General features: G+C 49.2%; 1 protein-coding gene across 6 annotated transcripts in view; it reads right to left on the bottom strand.

The window, feature by feature from the left end:
- The window catches only part of BRPF3 (bromodomain and PHD finger containing 3), a 30,767-nt gene extending 9,220 nt beyond the window's left edge, over positions 1-21,547 (bottom strand). The window contains exons 1-9 of one of the 6 annotated variants that reach the window (XM_071768692.1): positions 21,408-21,547; positions 8,504-9,906; positions 7,234-7,390; positions 5,675-5,806; positions 3,738-3,866; positions 3,045-3,357; positions 1,603-1,857; positions 629-1,123; positions 43-136 (exon numbers count right to left, since the gene is read on the bottom strand). In XM_071768692.1, the coding sequence (XP_071624793.1) occupies positions 43-136; positions 629-1,123; positions 1,603-1,857; positions 3,045-3,357; positions 3,738-3,866; positions 5,675-5,806; positions 7,234-7,390; positions 8,504-9,906; positions 21,408-21,491 (3,062 nt within the window). In that variant the 5' untranslated portion in view covers positions 21,492-21,547. Of the gene's footprint in view, positions 1-42; positions 137-628; positions 1,124-1,602; positions 1,858-3,044; positions 3,358-3,737; positions 3,867-5,674; positions 5,807-7,233; positions 7,391-8,503; positions 9,907-10,793; positions 11,396-15,214; positions 15,599-21,407 lie in introns of those variants that run through there. The other 5 variants (XM_071768693.1, XM_071768694.1, XM_071768697.1 and 2 more) reach the window with 5 other exon arrangements.
- Between the last annotated feature and the right edge of the window lie 435 nt (positions 21,548-21,982).

The raw sequence follows: 21,982 nt of genomic DNA, 5'->3' as shown, positions 1-21,982 counted from the left end.
ACCAGACACAGAAGGTGTTCTAGTTTCACACAGGGCACTTACCTGCAGGCTTCAAACACCAGTCCAGCACCCATGCCAGGGCCACACTCAGAGTCAGAGCTGCTCTCCACGTGCTTGGCAAAGCCATTTGTCACTCCTGCCAAGGAAACAAATGGGAATCAGCCCAAAGAAGCAGCAGCAAACACACAATGATGCTACCAAGGCTCAGGTAAGGTCACTGTCCTGTAACTGCCAGCCACAAAGATGGTGAATACTTCAACCAAAGAGGGAAATTGTGCACTGAGTTCCCCAGAATCAGCTGCAACCAAAAGGGGATTAATAAAAGGTATTTCTACCTCTGACACATGAAAAATTAGGCTGTCCCTGAAGAAGCAAGTGCTGGAGAAGTGCCTGGGGCTGGTATAGGAGATCTCCACACAACAACCAGCTCACTGGGCCAGGAAATTAACCCCTTGCCCACTGGGCTTCAAGTGGTTTTGGAGAAGGCCCAGAGGCTTCACACTGACCCCCATGAACTCCCCATGGTTTGGACACAGAGGTCTCTACACAGCCCCAGGACTCCCACCCCCTCAAGCCTGATCTCACAGTTTACAAGGGTTGAGAAGGAAGAGAAATCCCAAGGAATTACCTCTCTGTCCTGCCTGCCTGGGTGACTTCTCTCCCTCACTCTCACTGCAGGTTCTGCTCTGAGGTCTCTTCCGAGTCGGTCGCTCCCCCTCAGGGCGGGAGGGTGAAACCTGCCCGTGGTCCTCCCCATTCTCCAAGGAGCAGTCCAGGCCTCTTTGCAGCTTCACCCCATTCTTAGCTTTTTTAAAAAGGACAGATGTCCTTCTGCCCACGCTGCTGAAGGGGGGGCTGGTGGGGGTGTCTGCAGGGGGCAGGGAAAGGCCGTTCAGGCCATTGTCACTCAGCAGGCGCTGGAAGGCTTGGCTCTCCCTCTGCAGAGTCTTCTTGTCAAAGAGTTCCCTGTCTGGCACCACCTTCTTCTGCAGCTGATTTAAGGATTTGCTTTCATTGATGGGTTTGAGGGTGGGTGGGTCCTGCAGAGAGTCCAGCTCAGAGAGGGAGGGTGCAGGTCCTGTGGGCTCCAGTGTGGGAGGGTACGGGGGCTTGGCATCATCTGCTAAAGGAAGAAAGAATCTGCTTGAAGATTCCCCAAACCACCACCAGGGCCACAGACAGGAGGTCTTGACCACTGACATGCACTAAGAGACCAGGAGATAAAAATCACAGAATCATAGAATGGTTTGGGTTGGAAGAGACCTTAAAGATCATCAAGATCTAACGCCCCTCCATGGGCAGGGACACCTCCCACCAGCCCAGGATGCACAAGGCTTGACCCAAGCTGGCCAGGGAGAAGGCATCAACAACCTCCCTAGGCAACCTATTCCAGTATCTTACCTTCATGGTGAAGAATTTTTTCCTAATATCTTACTTAAATCTCCCCTCTTTTTGTTCAACACCATTTCCTCTTGTCCTCTCACTGCCCCCTCCCCAGCTTTCCTGTAGCCCCCTTCACGGACTGGAAGGTCTCCCCAGAGCCTTCTCTTCTCCAGGCTGAGCAGCCCTAACTCTCCCAGCCTGCCTGCTGCAACTTCTCACCTTTTTCTCCTTCCCTCAATGCTTTATCCAGCCCCTCTTCCTGCAGCACAGGCTCTTCATTGGCCATGGTCTTGCTCTGCTGCTGGGGCAGTTTCTGCCGGATGGAGTTGATCTCCCGTCTCAGCAGACGGATGCGTCGGGTCCGGGCACCACTGGACCTCATGGTGCTCACCATGTCCAGCTTCTCCAGCAGCTCCTTCAGCTGAGCCTCCAAGGAGAGGTGAGCCCGGTTCTCTGGGAGGAGGATGTTATCCACTGCATGGAAAGAGAGGGTAACAGTGAAGGGAAGGACCAAAACTCTCTGAATCATGGAATTTCTCAGGCTGGAAAAGGCTGAGTCCAACCTCGTCCTAACCCTATTAACCCTATTCCTGATGTCCCACCACTAAACCATGTCCCCAGGCACCACATCCAGGGGATTTTTAAACACATTCAGGGATGGAAATTCAACCACCTCCCTGGGGAGCCTGTTCCAGTGCTTAACCACCCTTTCTGTAAAGAAGTTTCTCCTAATACTCAACCTAAATCTCCCCCGACACAACTTGAAGCCATCTCCCCTTGTCCTGTCACCTGCCACCAGTGAGAAGAGACCAACCCCACCCTCCTTTCAGGTCAACCTCCAACCCCACAGCCTCCTTTCAGGTATTTGTAAAGAGTGATTAGGTCTCCTTTCAGCCTCCCCCTCCCCAGACTATACAGCTCTAACACCCTCAGTCACTCCTCACAGGGCATGTTTTCCAAACCCCTCCCCAGCCTGGCTGCCCTTCTTTGCACTTGCTCCAAAGAGTGGTAAGGTAAAGAGTGATAAGGTCTCCCCTCAGCCTCCCCCTCCCCTGATTATACAGCCCCAACACCCTCAGTCACTCCTCACAGGGGATGTTTTCCAAACTCTTCCAACCTAAATCTCCCCTGACACAACTTGAAGCCATCTCCCCTTGTCCTGTCACCTGCCACCAGTGAGAAGAGACCAACCCCACCCTCACTACAGCCTCCTTTCAGGTATTTGTAAAAAGTGATAAGGTCTCCCCTCAGCCTCCCCCTCCCCTGATTACACAGCCCCAACAACCTCAGTCCTCACAGGGCATGTTTTCCAAACCCTTCCCCAGCCTGGCTGCCCTTCTTTGGACTTGCTCCAAAGAGTGGTAAGGTAAAGAGTGATAAGGTCTCCCCTCAGCCTCCCCCTCCCCTGATTATACAGCCCCAACACCCTCAGTCACTCCTCACAGGGGATGTTTTTTAAACCCTTCACCAGCCTGGCTGCCCTTCTTTGGATTTGTTCCAACACCTCAATGTCCTTTTTGTACTGAGGTGCCCAAAACTGAACACAGCACTCGAGGTGCGGCCTCACCGGTGCTGAGTACAGGGGCAGGATTACTGTGATGAAGAAAAAAGCCAAAAAAAAAAAAAAAAAAAAACCACAGAAAAAGTGACTTGAGACTCACCATCCTCCCAAGAAAAGTGGTAAAAGTCCTGGGGTTTGGGTGACTCGGGCAGGTGAACCCCCACAGCAGTGTCAAAGCCGATGCTTTCAGCCTGACGCCGCGCGTGACGCAAAACCGCTCCCCCGAGGTCTCTGAGCCGGACAGCTGCTCGGTGGAAAATCGTGTCTTTAGCATTATACCTCATGCAGTTGGTAACTATAAGGTTAAAGTCTTCCTCAAACTCCTCCAAGGTTCGGTAGAGGTGGGACTCCAGCTTCCGCCTCATGGTGGAAAAATCCATTGGGTTGGAAATGAATTCCAGGTAATCTGGAACCTAAACATATAAAACCTGTACAATTACAAACACCATTTACATCACAAGCACTCCTCATGCCCTTGCCACCAGCAAGGGGCAGTGCCTTTTCTGCCTTTTCAGTTCATTTTTGTGTCCCCCAGTCAAGGCAGACACTTCCTAGCTCTAGAAAACATTTGAGATGTGCTGAAGCTTCCAGAAAACAAACACCCTTTGAGTTTTGTTTTGTTTTTCTTTTTCAGCCTGGAAGGACACCCACATTTTGAGTCCTCCCTGAGATATTCTTTAACCCATCAGAAGCTTCAGGCAAGGTGGTGTGTGCTTGTAGGGTTCTGACAGCACACTCTGACAGCAACACCTTATCTACACCCCGTGAGGATGCCTGTAAGGCAGACACTCACCTCCTGCAGGTCCACAGGTTCTGCAAAGATCTGGGCAGCATCCTTCTCCTGCAGGAGGTCCAAAGTTGTGCGCAGCAGCACCTTGAAAGGGGTCAGCTGTAGCTCCATGGCAGCCTGCTGCAGCTTGACCTGGGCATGGCAAAACACATGTGAGAAGTTCTCAAGGAAAAGGGAGGGGAGTGGTGTCTCCCTCTGGGTTCTCCTGACTCACACAGGTAGCTCTACTCAGTGGTGGAAAGCTCAGGTCATCCCTTCACTGCTGAGGAATTCCTGGCTTATGTGCAGGGTGTATTTTAGCAGAGTCAAACTGCACAGCCCAAGCCTTCTGCCTGGGGAACTCCCATTTAGCCAATCTCATAAGGCCAAACCAAGAGAAAGCCTCATAAAATTAAAAGATAATACAACTAAAAATGAAAAAAGAAAGAAACCCTTCATGCTTGGTGAATTATCCTTGTAGAACTCCCTGCCTGGAGTTATATTATGTCAATTAGCTACATTATACAAAAGTTACAAGTACTGAGGTGTTGACATGAACAACAACTCCCCCAATTAGACCAGAGAGCATAAACAAAGTTTAAGATAGAAGCTCTCACACTTCAAGGCAGAAGACAAACAACAGTGGTTACATGTCTGCCAGGTCCTAACACCACTCCTTCCATCTTTTATGAAGTCTCTCACATTGTTTTCAAGCAACCAAGCTGTAGCCCTGGTTTGATGCCTTCCACTAAAACTCCATTCAAAGGAGACTGGCAGAGAGTAGAAGTATTTCTCCTTTCACTTTTTAATTTCTTTGATCTTATAATCCCTCATTATGTCATTAAATCAACCACTTCAAGAGCACAGGAAAGCAAGGCTGTTTACATAAGGCAAACTGGGTTTGATGTATACAAAAACCACACTCTTCCCCCAAACCAGGAAAGAACCTGACCAAAGACTGAGGAGCACCCTCCTCCTCCTCCTCCATCCTTATCCTTTTACAAAGCAGGCCACAGTTTTAACAAGCTTTTATGGATTTAGCCAGCTGTGATATGGATACATCAAAATACCAGAAGCAAACAGAAACAAAGCCCAAGAGTGATTTTTTAATTTTTTTTTTTCATCCTCCTACCTAAAATATGTCCACACAGCAAGCAGGACTGAGCTACTGCTGTAAATCAGGGACAACGTAGCAAATGAACCAGCACTGGCATCAAAAAGACTCCAGTAAAGCTGTGGGTAGTTTCTGGCTGCAAATTAAAAAATAGCTTGCAGAGGATGCTGTTTTCCCTCTGCCTGGGTCCCTGAAGGGAGCCTGAGAGCACCCAGGCAATGCCTGAGGCTGGGTCTGTGGGTTCACCCTGCACAGGGTGAGCCTGTCATGAAGCTGTCCTGGAAGATGCTGATGCCAGAGAGCTGGGGCTGCAGGTATGGAAAGCAGAGACCCTCAACAGGCAAAGCTGGTGAGCATGGGAAGGAACATTAAGTGGTGCAATTACTGCACACAGATCAGAGGGGAAATGAGCAAATTCATTAATTGGTCTCTATATTAAAACTTTTGCTTCTCAAAAAATGTACTTAAGAGGGCAAAACTCAGAGGAGTTTTTAGTTTTAGAAATGAAAATCAGAACTGTAACTTAGGCCTCTCTGGAGTAAGCATTAGCAAACTCCTCAAATAAATATTAGAGGAGATTCAACTTCAACTCTACACAACACCTGGTCCGTGCCCAGAAACAGAAGGGGTGCTTTGGTCAGGAATCAAACCCACTCCTAGTTTTGCAGATCCCCTTCCCCAGCACCCTGCAGCCCAGCCCAGGTTCTGAGGGCAGAGGCTGAGCAGCACGAGGCTGTGACTGACACAGGGAGGGTCATAGTCCATGAAAAGGCTCAAGAAATCCTGTTGTGTTCCTCCTCTATCCACAGTGCTTGCATGGGACCTAAGTGGAGGTCAAACCACCCACCTGCTCCCTTTTGAGCTTTTCCCTCTTCCTGATCAGCTCGATCAGCAGCCGCGCTCGCTCCAGGTCGTGCCGCAGTTTCTGCCAGTACTTCAGCTCCTCCTTCACTGCACTGGTCTTCTCATCCTGCTCCTTCTGCAAGACACAACAGCAGGCTGAGATGAAAAACACCACTGGCTTCCTGCTTTTCTTCCTCTTCCCCTTGCCTTCGTAGCCTTCCTCCTGTCTACTTGTTCAGAATATGCCCCCTTCTCCCTACAGCACTCAGCTGTCTCACAGCACAGCATCAGCCTTGCTGGATTTTATTCTGTTGGTGAAGTAAGGATTAAATCATGCTGCAGCTACACTCTGGGAACACACTCCAGTGCTTGTTCATTTACACCCTCCCTGCTTTTATATCCAAATTCATTACAGAGGCTGGAAACTCCTTCCATCAGCTGCTGTGCATGGAAGAGGCAGCCCAAAGTCTTTACAGAATCGAAGCAAGGTGAGGGAAAGCATGGGAGAAAAGAGCTGTTATTAATTCTCTTTGGAACCAATAAGAGCCAGAGAAAGATTCTCCAAAACACAAAGGAACAGCCAACGCTGCTGGGAGATGAGCTCACACCTTCCAAGACACAGCTCAGTGGCTTCACAATGCAATCATCATTCCTCTCCTCAACCTGCAGCTTTTCAAATGGTTTTGAGGAGAGAGAACAAGTGCACGTCCTTGTGCATGACTGCCAAGAGAAGACAATTGCATCACAAGATCTTGGAGGTTTATATTTATAGGACATTTGTTTTAAAGAGCTTACTTATGGCAAATTGCCAGCTTTAACATACCACGGAGATGCTGCACTTCCCCAAGCTCCTGACTTGGGGAAATGTTTTTTCATTAATCACCCAGAGCACTCTTCATGCAAATCAAGAGCCTCTAAGTTACTCCAAGGACAGTAAAAACATAAGTGGCACAATGAGCCTAATGCCTCCTGACAGGTTATGTTAGGGTTATGTCCAACTGCTTCAGTCCTTTACCACTTCTGGTGCCAAACACTGGGCATTTAACAGCATTGAGGTCGAGTGACTCTGGAGGCCACCTCAGAGGAGGAAGCAAAAGTCCAGAGCTGATGACTATGCCTAAACTTCCATAAGAATGTGCATGGGAGGGTTGGAAATTGAAGGTGCAGGAAGAATGACCCAAAGTGGAATTTGGCCAGGACTCTGGAGCTAACACCCATTTTCTTGAGGAGGGCATCTTTAATCATACGTGAGGAACGTGGTTTTGTGATTCATCTAAGACATCAGTCCCTCAAGGGACCCTTGCACAATCCCAGGTCTTCCTGACTCAGGGGGAAAACTCTTACCTGCAGGCTCATCAACACCAATTCCAGTGGCATGAGGGACATCCCACTGATACACTAACTCAGCACGAGCACCCCAAGAGGAGACCAAAGACACTTCATTCAGGTCATCCTCTAATCCTTTCACCCTCACTCCCCTTCCCAGCAACAAGTTCATGTCCTCCCCAGAATGCAAGCTCTCCATCTCCATCCTCCCATGGGGGTTCATCTGGGGACCAGTACCTGCTCAGCATTCCTCTGGGACTGGAGGTGGGAATGCAGACGCCGGATCAGGGGCACCCCATTCCTTGCCTGCCTCTTCAGCAGCCAGTAGTTGTGGAGCCTCTGCATGAATTGGTTCTTCCTCTGGAGGGAGAGGCCACTGCAGATCTTGTTCAACCTGAAGGAAGCAAAGAGGTGTCATGGACACAGCTACAACTGTGACTCTGTGAACCCTGGTGGGGTCCATCACCAGGTTTCCCAGCAAAGGTTGGTGGTGTCGTGTCAACGCACGCCCTGAACCACAGATGAGGTGGGTACAGTCTGGGATGTCCCCATCATGAAGACATTTATGCCTAATTTTCACAATATATTCCTGGTTTTAGGGCTTTGAGCAACCATACTGCCCACACAAGGGCTTGGAACCAGATGATCTTTCAGGTCCCTTCCAGTCAAAGCCATTCTATGATAATTTTAGCAGCAGCTCAGCTGGAGGTTCTCACCAAGCCCTTGCCCCAGCACAGTTGGAGGATGCAGCCACCAGTTCAGCTCTGGACCTTAATTTCAGAATTACTTGCAGTGTCAAGAATTTTCCAGGAAGTCATTTAAATCTGATGTCATCAAGCTGAAGTCTGGGAAACTAACGTGACAGGAATCCAAGAATGATATTTAACCTTTCCAAACTGTACATGAGATTATATATGCTGTGTTATCAGCAGCTTTCCAAAGCTTATCTGTTAAAATACCAGTGTCACATCACCACATCTCCTCAGGCACCAAATGAACATCCAGCACTACCCAGTTCTGCATGAGAGGGAGCTGGGAGAAAAAAAAAAAAATGCACAGCCAAATTCAAAGCTACTTGCAACACTGACAAGTTTGACATGCTCTGTAACAGAAGGAGGAATTAAGAAACTATGAAATGAGGAGATTAAAAAAGAATTTAACAGCAGGATGACACCTATCTGCCTGACAACTTGAAGTATTTTAAAAACACCTTCACAGCCATCTATGTAAGTTCAGATGCTAGGTGGGTGCTTGCATTTTAGGGACCACCACAGATTCTGTGTTACACAGTTTGGGATGGGTGCTGGGCAAAGCAGGGAAACCAGAGTGTGACAGTGACACTGGTGGAGTAACACTGCTCAGGAATGATTCTGTAGGGTATACTCTGAGCACAGTTATTGCTGGATGCTGACTGATAATAATTCAGTGTTTCCAAGGTCAATGAGAGGGACCAAGCCCTCAGAACAGACCCTGTCCAGCTCCAGCTGTCCAGCTCCTGGACACTCACCTGTAAGATGGGATTTGTGCAACTGTCACCATGGGCAGAGATGAACACCCGCGGGTCACATCACCAGGCTCCTTTTTGATCTTCTGCTTCAATTTCACTTGGTTCTTTTTCAGAGACCCTTTGGGAGGGCCCAGATTGGCTTCCTCCTCTCCCTCTGCCTTCACAGCGTCCTTCTGCCTCTCACTGCTGGCAGCTGGAAACCCTTTTTTCACCATCCCAGGGGGGGAATGACTCTCACAATAGGCAGTCTTGCGCACGGTGAACGTGGTGCCGTTGATGCTGGTCTCTCTCATGGGTTCTATCTTCATGAAGAGCCCAGCCCGTTGGGCACAGGTGACATGGAAGGCAGTGTAACAGTTCACCTTGTGGCACTGGATAGCAGCTCCCATGCCTTTCTGTTTGCAGATGTAGCACGTGAGCTTCCACCGAGCCGGGGGGATGTTATTTATCCCTTCAATGGGCTCCAGAAACACAGTGTTTGCAAAGCAGACCTCTGGGATCCAGATGGCACAAACCACGTGAGCCCAGCGGCCATCACTGGTCTGCTTGAAGGCTCCACCTTTGTTTGGGCACAGGACACAGTCCACGGGGCGAGAAGGGGACTGCAAGCAGCAGCGGCAAAGCCACTGCCCCTCGGGGATGTAGGGCACGCCGTAACACTCCTGGTGCACGGCCAGGTTGCAGATGTCACAGAACAGGATGACATTGCTGTTGTGACACTCATCATCCATGCAGACACAGCAGAAAGCATCCTCATCGATGAGGGATTGCTGAGCCCCGTTGTTCCGGCTCTCCAGGTAGGATTCCTTCTCCAACCGGTCCACCAGCAGCTCGAAAGTGTCAGGGGAAACCATCCCATAACCATCGTCCTTTCTCTTCTCGTTGACCATCTCCAGCCATGCCAGATCCTCCTCATCCATGTCATACTCCACCTCTACTTCAAGATCCTCGGGAGGCTTCTCGATGTAGCGGTAGTAGGCAGCAGGGAGAGGAGAGGCACCTGGCTGGCTGAAGGAGTCCACCACACGGAACTTGGGCTGCGGCAAGTGTAAAGACACCCCTGACACATGTTTGGAGCAAGACTCCTTCTTCTTGCCTTTGGAAGGTGTTTTCTTAGATTTGGAAGGGAAAAGGGGCTGCTCACTGTTTTCCTTGTTGCTGTTGCATTCTGTGATGTCCTGGGCAGTCAGCTCGTCCTCGGTGATGATTTTTAGAGGATCGTAGATGCTGATGCGATGAAGCCGCCCGTCGATGTCCACCTCCACGATCCTCTGGGCCTGGGCATAGGTCAGGGTCTCCCGAGTTGGGGAGCACTTGAGGCTGTAGGGTGAGGGGGAACGCCTGCCCTCCAGGTTCTGCTGGGACCTCCTCCGAGGCTTCCTCATCGCTGCGGTCCAGAGACCCTGGAGGAAAACGGGAGAGAAGACAGCGTAAGCCAAGGAGACAGGACAGGAGGAGCAGAGACTCAAAAACTCACTTGGTGTTGCAGTCCAACAACATTTCTATCAGAGACTCCAGCAGTTTGAGGCATGCTGAGGCCTCTTCACTTTCTTGCACACAAGCAGGTAATGGATGCATCAACCATTTCTCACAGCGCCTATCGCAGCAACGCACGGCACCCCCCGACCTCCTCTATCTGCATGCCAGGAGACATATGTACCCTCACACCACTGGAAAAGAGCTCAAAGATATCCTACAGCACAGCATCCACACCCCCTGTTGTGCATTCAGCCCTGCAAACCATTTAGAACCCCCCTGAATTCAAACAGCACTTATCCCACCTCCTTGCACCATTCCCATATTAAGTTCACGCAAGCCAGGAAGTTCTCCTCTGTTCTTTTGCCTGTGGCTTTTCTTTTAATATCCCCTATAGCACCTAAAATGTGCTAGATGTTTTCCAGGTGGAAAGGAAAGCCCTGTTCCTGCCCTGGAAAAGCAGTTCTCAGTTATTTTTTGCCACCGAGCTCCAGTTGAGAAAACTCAACTCAAGGGCTCTCTCCCTGTGGATGCAAAACATCCTGTAACAAAACATCACCCTTCAGCTTTGCTTCCTCTTCTCCTGCAGACGCTGCTGTTCCTTGCAGTGCTCTCCAGACAGTGTGACTGAAGGGACTGTGGCCTCCCCAGCATGCAAAATGGGTCAGAAAAGCCCAAACTGAACCAGAGGATGAACAAAGCATGGGAGTGGGCGTTAGACATGGAGCCCTTCTGCTCCTCGGTGGGATCCGTGGGGAAGTAAAGAGGAATGAGCATGAGAAGAAGCAGCATGGATGGATCCAGGGGGACTTACAAGTTCTGGTTAAGCTTTAGCCCCTCTGGAGCCACAATCCACGTTCAGGCACTTGAGCTGGTTCTGCATGGAGGGTCCACAGGGGTATGAGCAGGAAAGCAGCAAGACAGCTTCTGGGCTGCACCAGGGTGGTGCATCGGTATTTGTTCAGAGCCTTAACTGCAAGCCCAAGGCAGCTCTGCCCTCACAAACTGCTAATCAGCAAGCCAGATAATTATTTGGGACGTGGAGGAGGTGCCCGTGGAGGAGGAGCAGAAGCCTGGAGCTGGTGAGGTGAGCTGGGGGAGGATGGAGAGGAGGCAGCAGGAGCCCAATGGGCTGAGGGCAAAGGAGGGAGGAAGAGAAAAGGGAAAGTGGAGAGGAAGCCAAGTGAGTAATGTAAGCAAGGAGGGCAGTGTCAGGGGTGGGAATGTGAGTTATGAGAAGAAATGGGCTGAGGAAGAAACAAGAGACAAAGAAAAGCAAATGTAAAATCATCCTGAGAAGATAAGTCAGCCCAGAGCTTATCTGTTGCTACCCAGAGGTCTGAACCAGCACCTCACCCTTATTTAGAGCAATCCACACTTTCAGCCCCTCTCTGTGGGACCTGTAGACAAGAAAACACACTGCAAACCCATAATTTGTACTTAACTGTTGCATTGTTTTGGCTCTGTAAAGGACAGAAGCACAAACCCTCAGCTGTGTGTGTCAGAGCAAGGACCATCAGTCCAGAGCTTATTCCAAAAAGAAGCAAAAACTTTCAGGAGCAACACATTTTTCTTGAAAATACTGGGCCTGTGTACCCATGAGATTAAGCCACCACAAGACGTGTGTCCCAAGAAACAAAGAGTCTTTGGGAAATCTTCTAAACTCTCCTTTGCATCCCCAGAAAGAACCTGGAGGTGCCTGTGTCAGTGTGCACACCTGTAAGGATGGAGCTGGTAGGCACAGTTTCATTTCAGAAGACAATCCCCACCTGCAAACACAGGTACCATGGATTTCAGAACCTTCATCTTAAAACTCTTAAGCAGCCACTTGCTCAGCAGACTGCAAACACCCAACAAAACCTGTTCCAGATGAGCCCTGACAGCTTTAATCAGGAAAAAAGAATTTTAAAATAGGGGTACAAAGGCAACTGGATCGAACAAAAAAACCCTAGAAAATTCTACTGAAAAACAGCCCTCTAAAGTTCAGGAGGAGATGAGCAAAGATGATATTGGTGGCAAAAAGATATCAAAAAGATATGTGAGCAAAAGATACTGGATGATAAAGTAATCAGCATAAACTGAGCACACTTGTAATTATTGTGTTCATGAAAAGCAAGGTGTTAGCCCATTGCTGGGAGTGTTGAAGGAAAAGCAAATTTCAGACAAAACAAGCACTTGAAGGAAGGGTTATTTTATCTATTATGGGGATAAAACAAGGGTACAGCATTCCTGCTGCTTTAGTGAAACAATCAGTATATTGTCTAAAGAAATTACCCAAAGTGGGCTATCCACCAAAGCAACCAACTCCCATAAACCAACCCATTTGTGGAAAACACAATTAATATTATGCAGAAGCACCTAAAGCAGCATGGAAACTGCTGCCAGAGAGATCCCAGGGCCTGGGCTAACACTTGCACCTGGATATTAGGACAGACACAGCTACCCACCCCCAAAATACCTTGAAAGCAGCAATGAAATCAACTCAGAAACACTGAGCTGAACACCACGACCTTGCCTGCAACAACAGAAACTTCAAAGCAGCCATCTAGGAATGTTTTGATGTCCTTGGCACACTTTAAACACCTCCCAGCCACAGATAAAAAAATCTCTTTGCAAACAGCACCTGAACTGCTCAACAGGCTCTGCTTCAGTGGGGTTAAGTGCTGTTTCTGCCCCACCACAAAGGCTGCTGATGTGAAAACAGAAAGTTCAAACCACCATCCTCTCACCACCACCACAGTGTGCTCAAGGCTTTCCAAAAACTTCCCAACAGGAAGAAAATGGACTTCCACTGGGTACCACGCCAGGAGCTGGGGGGGAGGTTCCTAGAAAGCACAACTGAGCAAACAACGTGGCTACAATGCACAAAGCCACCAGGAATGAACTTAATTCTCCCCCAGGAGTTTGCACAGGAGCTGTTCAGTCCTCCCAAGCAGAAGGTTTCACACCTGTGGGCCAGAGAAGAACACACCCACCACCAGGAGACTTAAGTTCCTTACAAAGGGGTTGAAAGCTCCACTGGGAAAAAAACCTGGAGAGCTCCACAGGTTGAACACCATCACAATTCAGGCCCCTCTTGTACACACAGCCTTGAAAATTCCAGCACAAATGGATCCTCTAAAGGAAGGGTGAAACATCACCATGATGCACACCCACATTCAATATATTGGCCAGTTCTGAAGGGCAGAACAACCTCTTACATTGCAGAAGATCTCAGTCTCCTTCTCACCCCTTCCTACCACAGTCCTTTTCATCACTCCCACACTGAACAAGAATTTTCTTCCTAGCACCAGGTTTCTTTGCTAACCTGCAGAGGACACAAGGCAATGGTGCTGGGGGAGTTTCCTGGCCCTTTCCAGCATGGCTTGGGGATCCCAGTTAGCAGGTAAATCCCTGGATGATGAAGAGGTGAAGACCTTCAGTGATTTGCAGCAAGCAGAAGGACACCTGGACCTTGGTGGGCAGCAGCAGATGGCAACAAGATGGCTCTTACTCCACTCCAGTGCACTGGGATTATAAAGCCCTAAAAGTGTGGGGTCTGATGTCACCAGAAACTGCCCCACTTCAGGGTCCTCCCTGTCAAACACAAGGTCTGGGGACATTCCTCCTCATTGCCATCCCATGCTGGCAGCCATGCAGATGAGGGGCAGGGGCTTGGTGCTGTTTGCTGGGACTTCAAACCCCTTCCTGCACACAACCCCTTCCTACAGAGCTATTCAGGATACTCATCCATGGAGTGTTTCACAGAATGTTTCTTTTATGTTGGAAGAGACCTCCAAGCTCATCAGTCCAACCTTTACCAACACCATAATCTAACTACTAAACAAGGACTAAGGCCAGGTCCAAACGCCTTTTAAATATCTCCACTCCAACACTGTCCTGGGCCATTCCAATGCCTGACAACCCTCTCAGTGAAAAAATATTTCCTAACATCCAGCCTAAACCTCCCCTGGTGCAGCTGCCATCCATTTCCTCTGGTCCCATCACACAAGAAGAGGCTGTTTCCCTCCTGGCTCCAACCTCCCTTGAGGCAGATAAAACATCCCATAAAACAATGGATGCAAGAGGAAAGACACACTGAAGCCTGCAGCTATTTTAACCTCCTTCCCACCTCTCTTTTGCCAACGGAAAATGCCAGGCACAGCTCCCACCATCCTCACCCATGGCCCCACAGGCCCTTATTCCACCTCTCATGGACCTGCCAAGGTTTTATGCTCCTCACGTCCATGCTGATGCCTACAATGAAGTGTGGCAGTGCTCAGCAGGAGAGCTGACCCAGCACCTGCCCTGGCAAACCCAAAGATCTTTTATCAACCCCGATACTTCTCTCATCGTCGAGCTGTGGCACAGACTCCGAGCTCAGCATGCAATGAGCTGCGTGCGGCCTCAGCAGCAGCCGAGGGAACTGGAAAACACCTTAAGCTCCATCTGCCCTCAACATCAGCGCTCTGAGGGAACCCTGAGGGGGTGAAGGCACCATGAGACACCACAGACCGTGTCAGGAGCCACCCCAGAGCTCCTCTCAGGAACTGTCCCCCAGGACAGCAAAGGCCGTGGGAACCCTGCAGGGAGTCCCAGCAGCACCCAACGATCTGGGTCAAGACATAGCAGGAAGCTGCACAAAAACAAAGCCTCCCCCGGGACAGGAGAAGGAGCGGTGGGTGCATGAACCCAACTCCACCGGGCCCGGCCCAGGCCCCCCCAGCGCCCACCGCACCCCGGGGAGCGAGAAAAGTCCCTGAGGAGAGAGGGAGCAGGGCGGGGGAGAGCGAGAGAGCGCACAGGGAGCACACAAAGCCCATTGGCTGCCGCCGCCGTCCATCTCAGCGCCTCCACCAATAGCAAAGCAAAGCTCTGCGGGTCTAAAAGGGGGCGCGCTGGGCCCCGCCTGGGCCAATAGCGTGGGAGAAGGTGGGCGGGGCCCCCGCGGACGCCGCGAAGAGGGGGGAAACCAAGATGGCGGCAAGGGGGGGGCCTGGCTGACACGGCGCTGCCCGTTCCCCCTCCCCAGGCGCTCTCCCCCAACTCGCCGAGGGGCCGCGGGCCGCTCCCGCTACGCGAGGATCCAGCAGAGGCGCGGGGCTGGGGGAGGGAGCGCCCGCAGGCTGCGGCGTCCCGGCCTCCCCGGCTCCTTCCCGCCCGCCCGGTCACCTTCCCGCGACCCCGGCGCTTGGTGTGTGAGGGAGGAGAGACCCCTGAGGGAAGGTGTCGCGGCCTCCCGCGCTGCGCTTTTACCTGGCCGCCTCAGCGCCGCCGCCGCGGCGGTCTCCACCGTTGCCGCCGCCGCCGCCGCCTTCTTTTTAGGAAATTTTTTTTTTTTTTAAGGGGGGTGTGTTGGTTTTGGTTTTTTTTTTTTTTTTTTTCCTCTTGCGGATTTTTTTTTTTTTTTTTTTTTTTTTTTTAAATCCTCTCTTTCCGCCTCCCCCTCCCCTCCCCCCTGGGGCGGACGGGCTCACCCAGCCGGCGGCGGGAGGGGAGGGCACAAGATGTCGGTTCCGTCCGCTCCGGCTACCGCCGCCTCCTCAGCGCCGCCTCCTCATTGCCGCCGCTGCCGCCGTTGCTCCCGCCGCTGCCGCTCCGGCCCCGGTGCCGCTTCGCCCCCCAACACCCTCACCTTCCCCCCCACACACACACCCCCAACTCCCACCCCCCCCCTCCCTCCCTTCCCTCCCCGGGGCCCCGCTCGCTCCAGCGCCCCCGCCGCTCCCGGTGCCGTGTGGAGGCGAAGGGGGGGGAGCAGGGGACAAGGCGCGCACAAGATGGAGGCGGCGGCGGTGGCAGCGGCGGCGTAGCCCGGCCGAGCGGCGAGGAAAGGCGGCAGCCAGCGGGCAGGCGGGGGAGGGGGCTGCCGCGCTTCGCTCCCCCCCGCGGGCAGGGACCGCCCGCCCCTCTCCGGTCCCTTCCCACCCCCGGGCCGAGCGGAGCGGGAGGCCCCCGGGGGCTGCGGGGTGAGGGGAGCGGGGAGGTGTGCGGGTTGGGGGGGGGGGGGGTTGCGGTGTCCTTTGGCCACGGCTGAGGGGAGGGGGGGTCGCTACTGCCCAGCCCCCTCCTCAGTGCCCGGCGGGGAGCGGCTGTGCCCCGACCCTCGCTTCTGGGTGCGGGCAGAGGGGGACAGTTCCCCCTTTCCTCAGGTTTTGGGGGGGCCCTTCCCAGGGCTTTCACTGCCCCCCCGCCATAGATGGGCAGCTTGGGTTTTTTGCCCTATTTTCACTGGGGTGCCTGTACCCTGCACCCACTCTTTTGCAAGAGGACCCCAAAAGGTGCAGGAGCATTGCCAAGCACCAGCTGCACTTCGGCAAGGCTGTAGCCCTGTCTCTGCCATCCTTAGCCATAACGAGCAACATCAAACAAAGGATGGGAATAATAAGAGCCTGTATTTATTTTCTAGTCCCATACTTCAGGTCCAGAGGAGCTCCCAAGTGGAGGTGTGATGGGGTGAAAGGACAGCGAGAGAGGGACTGAGAGGAATGAGCAAGGAAGAAGTTGTGTTTGCAGCTGAGATAAGTAGTGAGCTAGGAACTGCAGAGGCTTCCTACACTTATTTTTTATGGAGCATACATACCACATACTTGGGCATATGTACTCTCCATCTCCCACTCAGATCGTGCAGAGTATTGCATAATATTACCATCTGAATTCATAGAATTTACCAAATTGTTTTCAAAGGAAAAAAAAATAAAAATCTTTCCTCATTTACAGGCCAGCTATAGAACTTTTTTTTCTCTGAATGTATGTTAACTGTGGAAGCAGAGCACCCAAACAGTCTGTGACAGGTCTGTTTTGCAAAGCACTCAGGTTGGACCAGAGCTTCTTGAAGCTGCAAAAACTTGGGAAAACTTGTTGCTGAACACTCAACAGCCCTACACCTCAACCTAAGGATTCATTTCTGTGTCTGTTTTTTAAAATCATCTACTGTGAACACATCAGAACTCAAGTAATACATTCTTGTCCTTCATAAAAATCAACCTATCAGACATTTACAACTGAAGTCTCAATACTCTCCCTGATTTAATATCACCTGACTCTCAACATGGGTCCTGTCCATGAAGGATAAAAAAAAATTCCTATAGGTGTCTTCTGAGTGTCAGGAAGACAGTTAAAATATTTTTCAGTAACTGATGAGCAACTTCACTGCCTCATTTTTATTCGTGTGAAAACTTAATTTTGATTTTGTACTTTTTTTTCTCGCAGTTTGGTGTCTTTTTTTTTATATATATGTGACAAGCTTCTGCAAGACTTTAATTTTGACCTGTTTTGAAACTCTGTAGTCTTAGATTGGGACTGGAATTGGCTTCTTATCATCACATTGGGTTCCAGTCTAGCAGAGATTTGCATCCAAGTTTAATGTCAGGGCTGTGAATATCCCTGTGAAGTTCAGCAGGACTCCTGCAGAAAGCCCTGAACAGACATCTCCCAAGATTGGGGAACATCAAAACAAGTTATCCATCATTTAGTTTTATAATAGAGCTGTGGAACTAATGTGTTATTTGAAATTTTAAAAATGTACTAAAAAGACCCAAAAACCTCCCTCGTTCTGAACTTATCTCGAATCCCAGAGGCACAACTTAATTCAATTTCTTTGCTCTCTTAGTTTTTAAAGGCTGCAAGTTCAAAACCAGTGATGCTGCTTCAAATTAAAGCAGCAGCTCAAAGAGAGCTTCACCTTCAATCGTATTCTATTTTTTTCATCCTCAATGCAGTGCAGAAAACATACTTTAAAAGGGAGGAAAATTATCATTTGGGATTGAGAACTGACCTTTTTGTTTGTTTGTTGATTCATTAAGCCTCAGAGATGAGTCATGTTCTTACCTCTGCTGGTTTTTTTCACTTTTCTTGAGAATTGTTGAAATTAATGCAATTGCTAAAAAGGACCCTTGCACATTCAAGGTTAAAAGCCTGACACCTCAAAAGGATTTAGCTTCAGCTGCTGGTTATTTTAGCTGGGTTTGTCAGTGCTCCCCTGCACTAATACCCTGGGTTTTGTGTGGAGTATATATAACACTGTTAATTCTCACTAATTAGCCCTAGCTGTCTCCTCACTGTTATTCTTTTCAATCTCACCATGCAAATCATAGTTTTAAAACCCTTTTTTTTCTTTTTTTCAGGTGAAGCATTCTGAAGACACGTCTGAAATGATGGTGGATGGGGAAAGACTTCTTATTTTTCCACCCAAACTTGGCCAAAAGGAGTTAACTCACTTTCACTTCACAGCAACTCAATGAGGGGTGAAGATACACACTGCCCTTCCAGTATCATTTAATAGAGCACAATCCAACAACAAAAAAAGGAGTTGTCAATCAGCCAAAATGCTGACTGAATCAGCTCTGAAGCAGTGCTGGCTGAACATTGCATTTTAAGCTCTATAAAGCCATGTGCTCTGAAAATGGCCCTGGAGAGAGAAATTGGGCAAAAAACCACATTCACCTGGAAACTGAGACTTTCACAGCATGGTCACCTGCCAGCCTGGAAGGTAACTGCAATTAGACAGCAAGTGTTTAGCTGTTTGGGGGAGGGGAATGAATTAGTACTGGCTGCTTTGGTCTTCACTCAATCTCTCTTTCCTGGCTTGTTACTCTTAGTTGGGAAAATCCAAAAAAGAGCCATAATCATGTGGCATAATCACAAGCATTTATTCCATCTATAGACTGCATAAGATACACAGAGCCCAGCCACCAATAAATGAGGATTAGATGGGGTGTTCCCTCTGCACCCAGACCTCTGCCAGCCCTGCCAGCTCTCACAGATACATGAGTGCTCCTAAAAAAGAGAGTTTGTGGCTCATACAGATGTGCAGGTTGCTGCTCACCAGCATGGTGTGTACCCCTGCACCCTGCACACTGTCTGGGAAAGCAGGCCACAGAGGAACACAGGGCATAAATATACATATATATATGTATTTATGATATCAGTATTTTTTTTTTAATAGATTCAGCTGTCTATGCAATAATGGCATTTTTTCAAAGAAGAAGCTAAGTGACCTCCCAGAGCCTGACCCTTTTTTGGTACTCCCAGCCATTAGAGCAGCCACCAGCTTCCTCCATCCACACTCCCTGCTCTGGTGTTTTGTGCTGGGGGGTCCCAAAGGCTCCCCCCTTGCCTCAGCACCCCCCGCCAGTGGGAGCTGACACCCTGGGTGCCAGTCTCCTCTCCCAGCCAACACTCCCCTGACCCATGAGATGGGAAACTGCAGAGGATTAGGAAGGCTTTCCCTGGATGGGAAATCTGGAATTATGAAAAGGTATTGCCATCCCTCATGCAGTATTCTCACTAGAGTTCTCAGATGTAGTTAAAATTTCCTATTTTTTTTTTCTCAACCTAAAAATTATTCAGTCTGCTACCTAGAACATGGAGAGGTTAAATTAAAAAAGGTTCTTTTCCCTATGAAATAAGCAGACTGTTTTCTAAGAGGCTGTAGTTTCCAAAGCTGAGCACTGAAAGCTTTCTAGGTGTCCAACACATGGCAAATATTGTATCTCTGTCAAAACATCCTTATAACTCTGTGGTGTCTCTTAAGAAAGAAAAATAAAATCATTGTTTCATTTGGTTTTTTCTTTCCCATTTACATCCTGAAGTATCTAATAAGTATGTCCCATAAAGTTGCAACTTCACAGACCTAATTCACTGTCAAAACTTACACAGAAAGATTGTTTACAACCAAGGCTTCACTTTCCAAATAATAATAATAATAATAATAATAATAGTTTAGATAATAAACCCAGAAATAACTTCAGGAATAACAATGAAATAGTATTTGAAGATGAACAGTTCAGTGTTACATGAGGGAGTCACAAAAATTCTATATTTTAAGGGTTTATGATAAAAATGTATGAACAGAAGGCATATTTCTGGCTGGCCTAATTTATGGAATTTTTGATGTTCACTTAGTGACTGATTTTTATCACTTAATTTCATATTTTAAAGCACGTAAAGTACATAAAGGGAAAACAAAACAAAACAATAGGAGCAGACATGGGTTCTGTGTCAGTTTGGGGCATCTCACAGGCACACCCAGGTCTGGGCATTGAGTAACAGGGTCAGTCAGGGTCACACACACCCTGAGATGATTTTCAAGGATTTCAAACCTTGGCCTGAGTCACTGGCTCTGTTGAGTAGGTGTGTTTCAAATTCCTTTCACAAAATGTGAGCATGGTGGTGTTTTTTCTTTTAATTTTCCTGATTTCACCCTCAGATGCCACACAAGCTCTTTGCAAACAGACACTGGCTTTCCCCTGCCAGCCTCCATTTCCTGCTCTCTATTTTGGGTTCCTGGCTACTACATACCACAAAACCCAAATAGGTGCCCACCTTCAGGGTTCCTGGGTTTGTGGGGCTCCAGCTCCTTGCATTTCTCAGGATTTGGGGAACTGCAGAATTAATAGTGTTTGGCTTTTTGGACTTTGTGCTGAAGGGTCAGTGGGGGAATGAATGAAAGCAGAATGTGGAGCCCACACAGCAGCTGCTGAGATTTCAGAGCACTCAGGGTAAGCTGAGGAAAAACCTAAAGAGAAACCAAAGCCCTGCAAGAGATCATATTTTCTGGGAGTACATTCAGCAGAATGACTGCTACTGAAGGGACTTTACTACATCCTATCCCTGAACCAAGTGGGATTAATATCACTGACAGCAAAATCTGTGTCTTCTGTTGTGTTCAGGGTTGTTCTTCTCACACTTGTTCATCTCTGAAGTCCCCAGTGCCTCCTCCGTGCTCGTCCTCTGATCAGACAATTCCCAAAGAGCATCTCAGGTTATTCCTGAGCTACAGAGGTTCCTGCTCAACTCCCACTGGATTGCTCCATACATTATTTTATTGGGAAGCTGTTTTCACCCTCAGACACACTACAGAAGCAGCAAACTCCAACCCTCTTCAAGTCTGCCTATCCCCTTTCAAAGAGGGGCAAGTTAAGAAATCACACTCTAAATTCCCCTTTTTAAGTGGTTTATGAGTTCTGTCTGACGTGGTTTTCACCTTCACAGCTGACTTTCTGAAAGAAGACTCCACACTTCAAAAGTCTCCACAGATTTATTCATTTCTTATCTGCAAGCCTGAGCTTTTAAGACTCTTTTTAAGACTCTTTTCTTCCTAAAACAGCCCAGAGGGCAGCCTGCCTCACCCACCATCCTGAGACATCTCCTGACACTCACCTGGATGATGCCCCTCTCCACTCCTAACCACCAAAGCTTCCCTTTACCAGGACATAAGCAGCTTTTAAATGTCTGCAGCTTGCTGGGATGTTTATGGCAGCTGCACAGAGCTCCTCTCTGACCTCTGTTAAAGATTACACAGTGGGCATGGCAGCCAGGTCAGAGCCTGAGTTGACAAGGACAATATTTCAACTGCTGTTTGGCAGCAGTGGAACTTTTCCCTTCCACCATGCAGGGAAAATGCAGCTTGTCTCACACTTAGGAAGAAGAAAAGCTGGTTCCTTACCCTCATCAACCTGGACTTCTTCAAGACACAGTGGCAGAACACCTCCAGCTCCACTTTTTTTTTAGTACTTTGTAACAAAACCATCGAATCTCAAAGGAATTGAGGGGAACACCACAACAGTTCTGTGTTCACTGTCCTTACCCTAAGTGCAGAGTCAGGCAAAGGGCTTGTGTGTGGCCCAGAGAGATAGGAGCCCAGAGCAACCCCATCTCATCAGTGCAGCTCCAGCAGGATAACATCAACACCCTCCTATCAAACAGCTCCAGAGATGGAGAGGTGTCCCCACTGCTCCAGGGCATGAGCTGCAACAGGGGAAGAGCCAAGAAACACCACATCACCCTGTCCAGCTCCCAGTACAGATAAGAGCTCGGAAACTTCTGCCAAGGTTGCAGTTTTCCTTTATTTGAGGTCTGTGGAACAAAAGCAGTTATCACTTCGGGCAGAGAAGGAAATCAGAGGGTACAGAAAGTGTACATCCTGAAGTCTCAGCTGCAGCAGGGGTGGAGAGCTGAGAAATGCTGTGTGTATGAGTGAGTTCATGCACCTTCTCCAGACTTGCCTACAGCCCTGGGGAT

The sequence above is a fragment of the Heliangelus exortis genome, chromosome 25, assembly GCF_036169615.1.
Source record: "Heliangelus exortis chromosome 25, bHelExo1.hap1, whole genome shotgun sequence".
Lineage (NCBI taxonomy): Eukaryota > Metazoa > Chordata > Aves > Apodiformes > Trochilidae > Heliangelus > Heliangelus exortis.
Note: the sequence above shows the minus strand (reverse complement) of the source record. Positions and strands in the feature narration are given on the sequence as shown.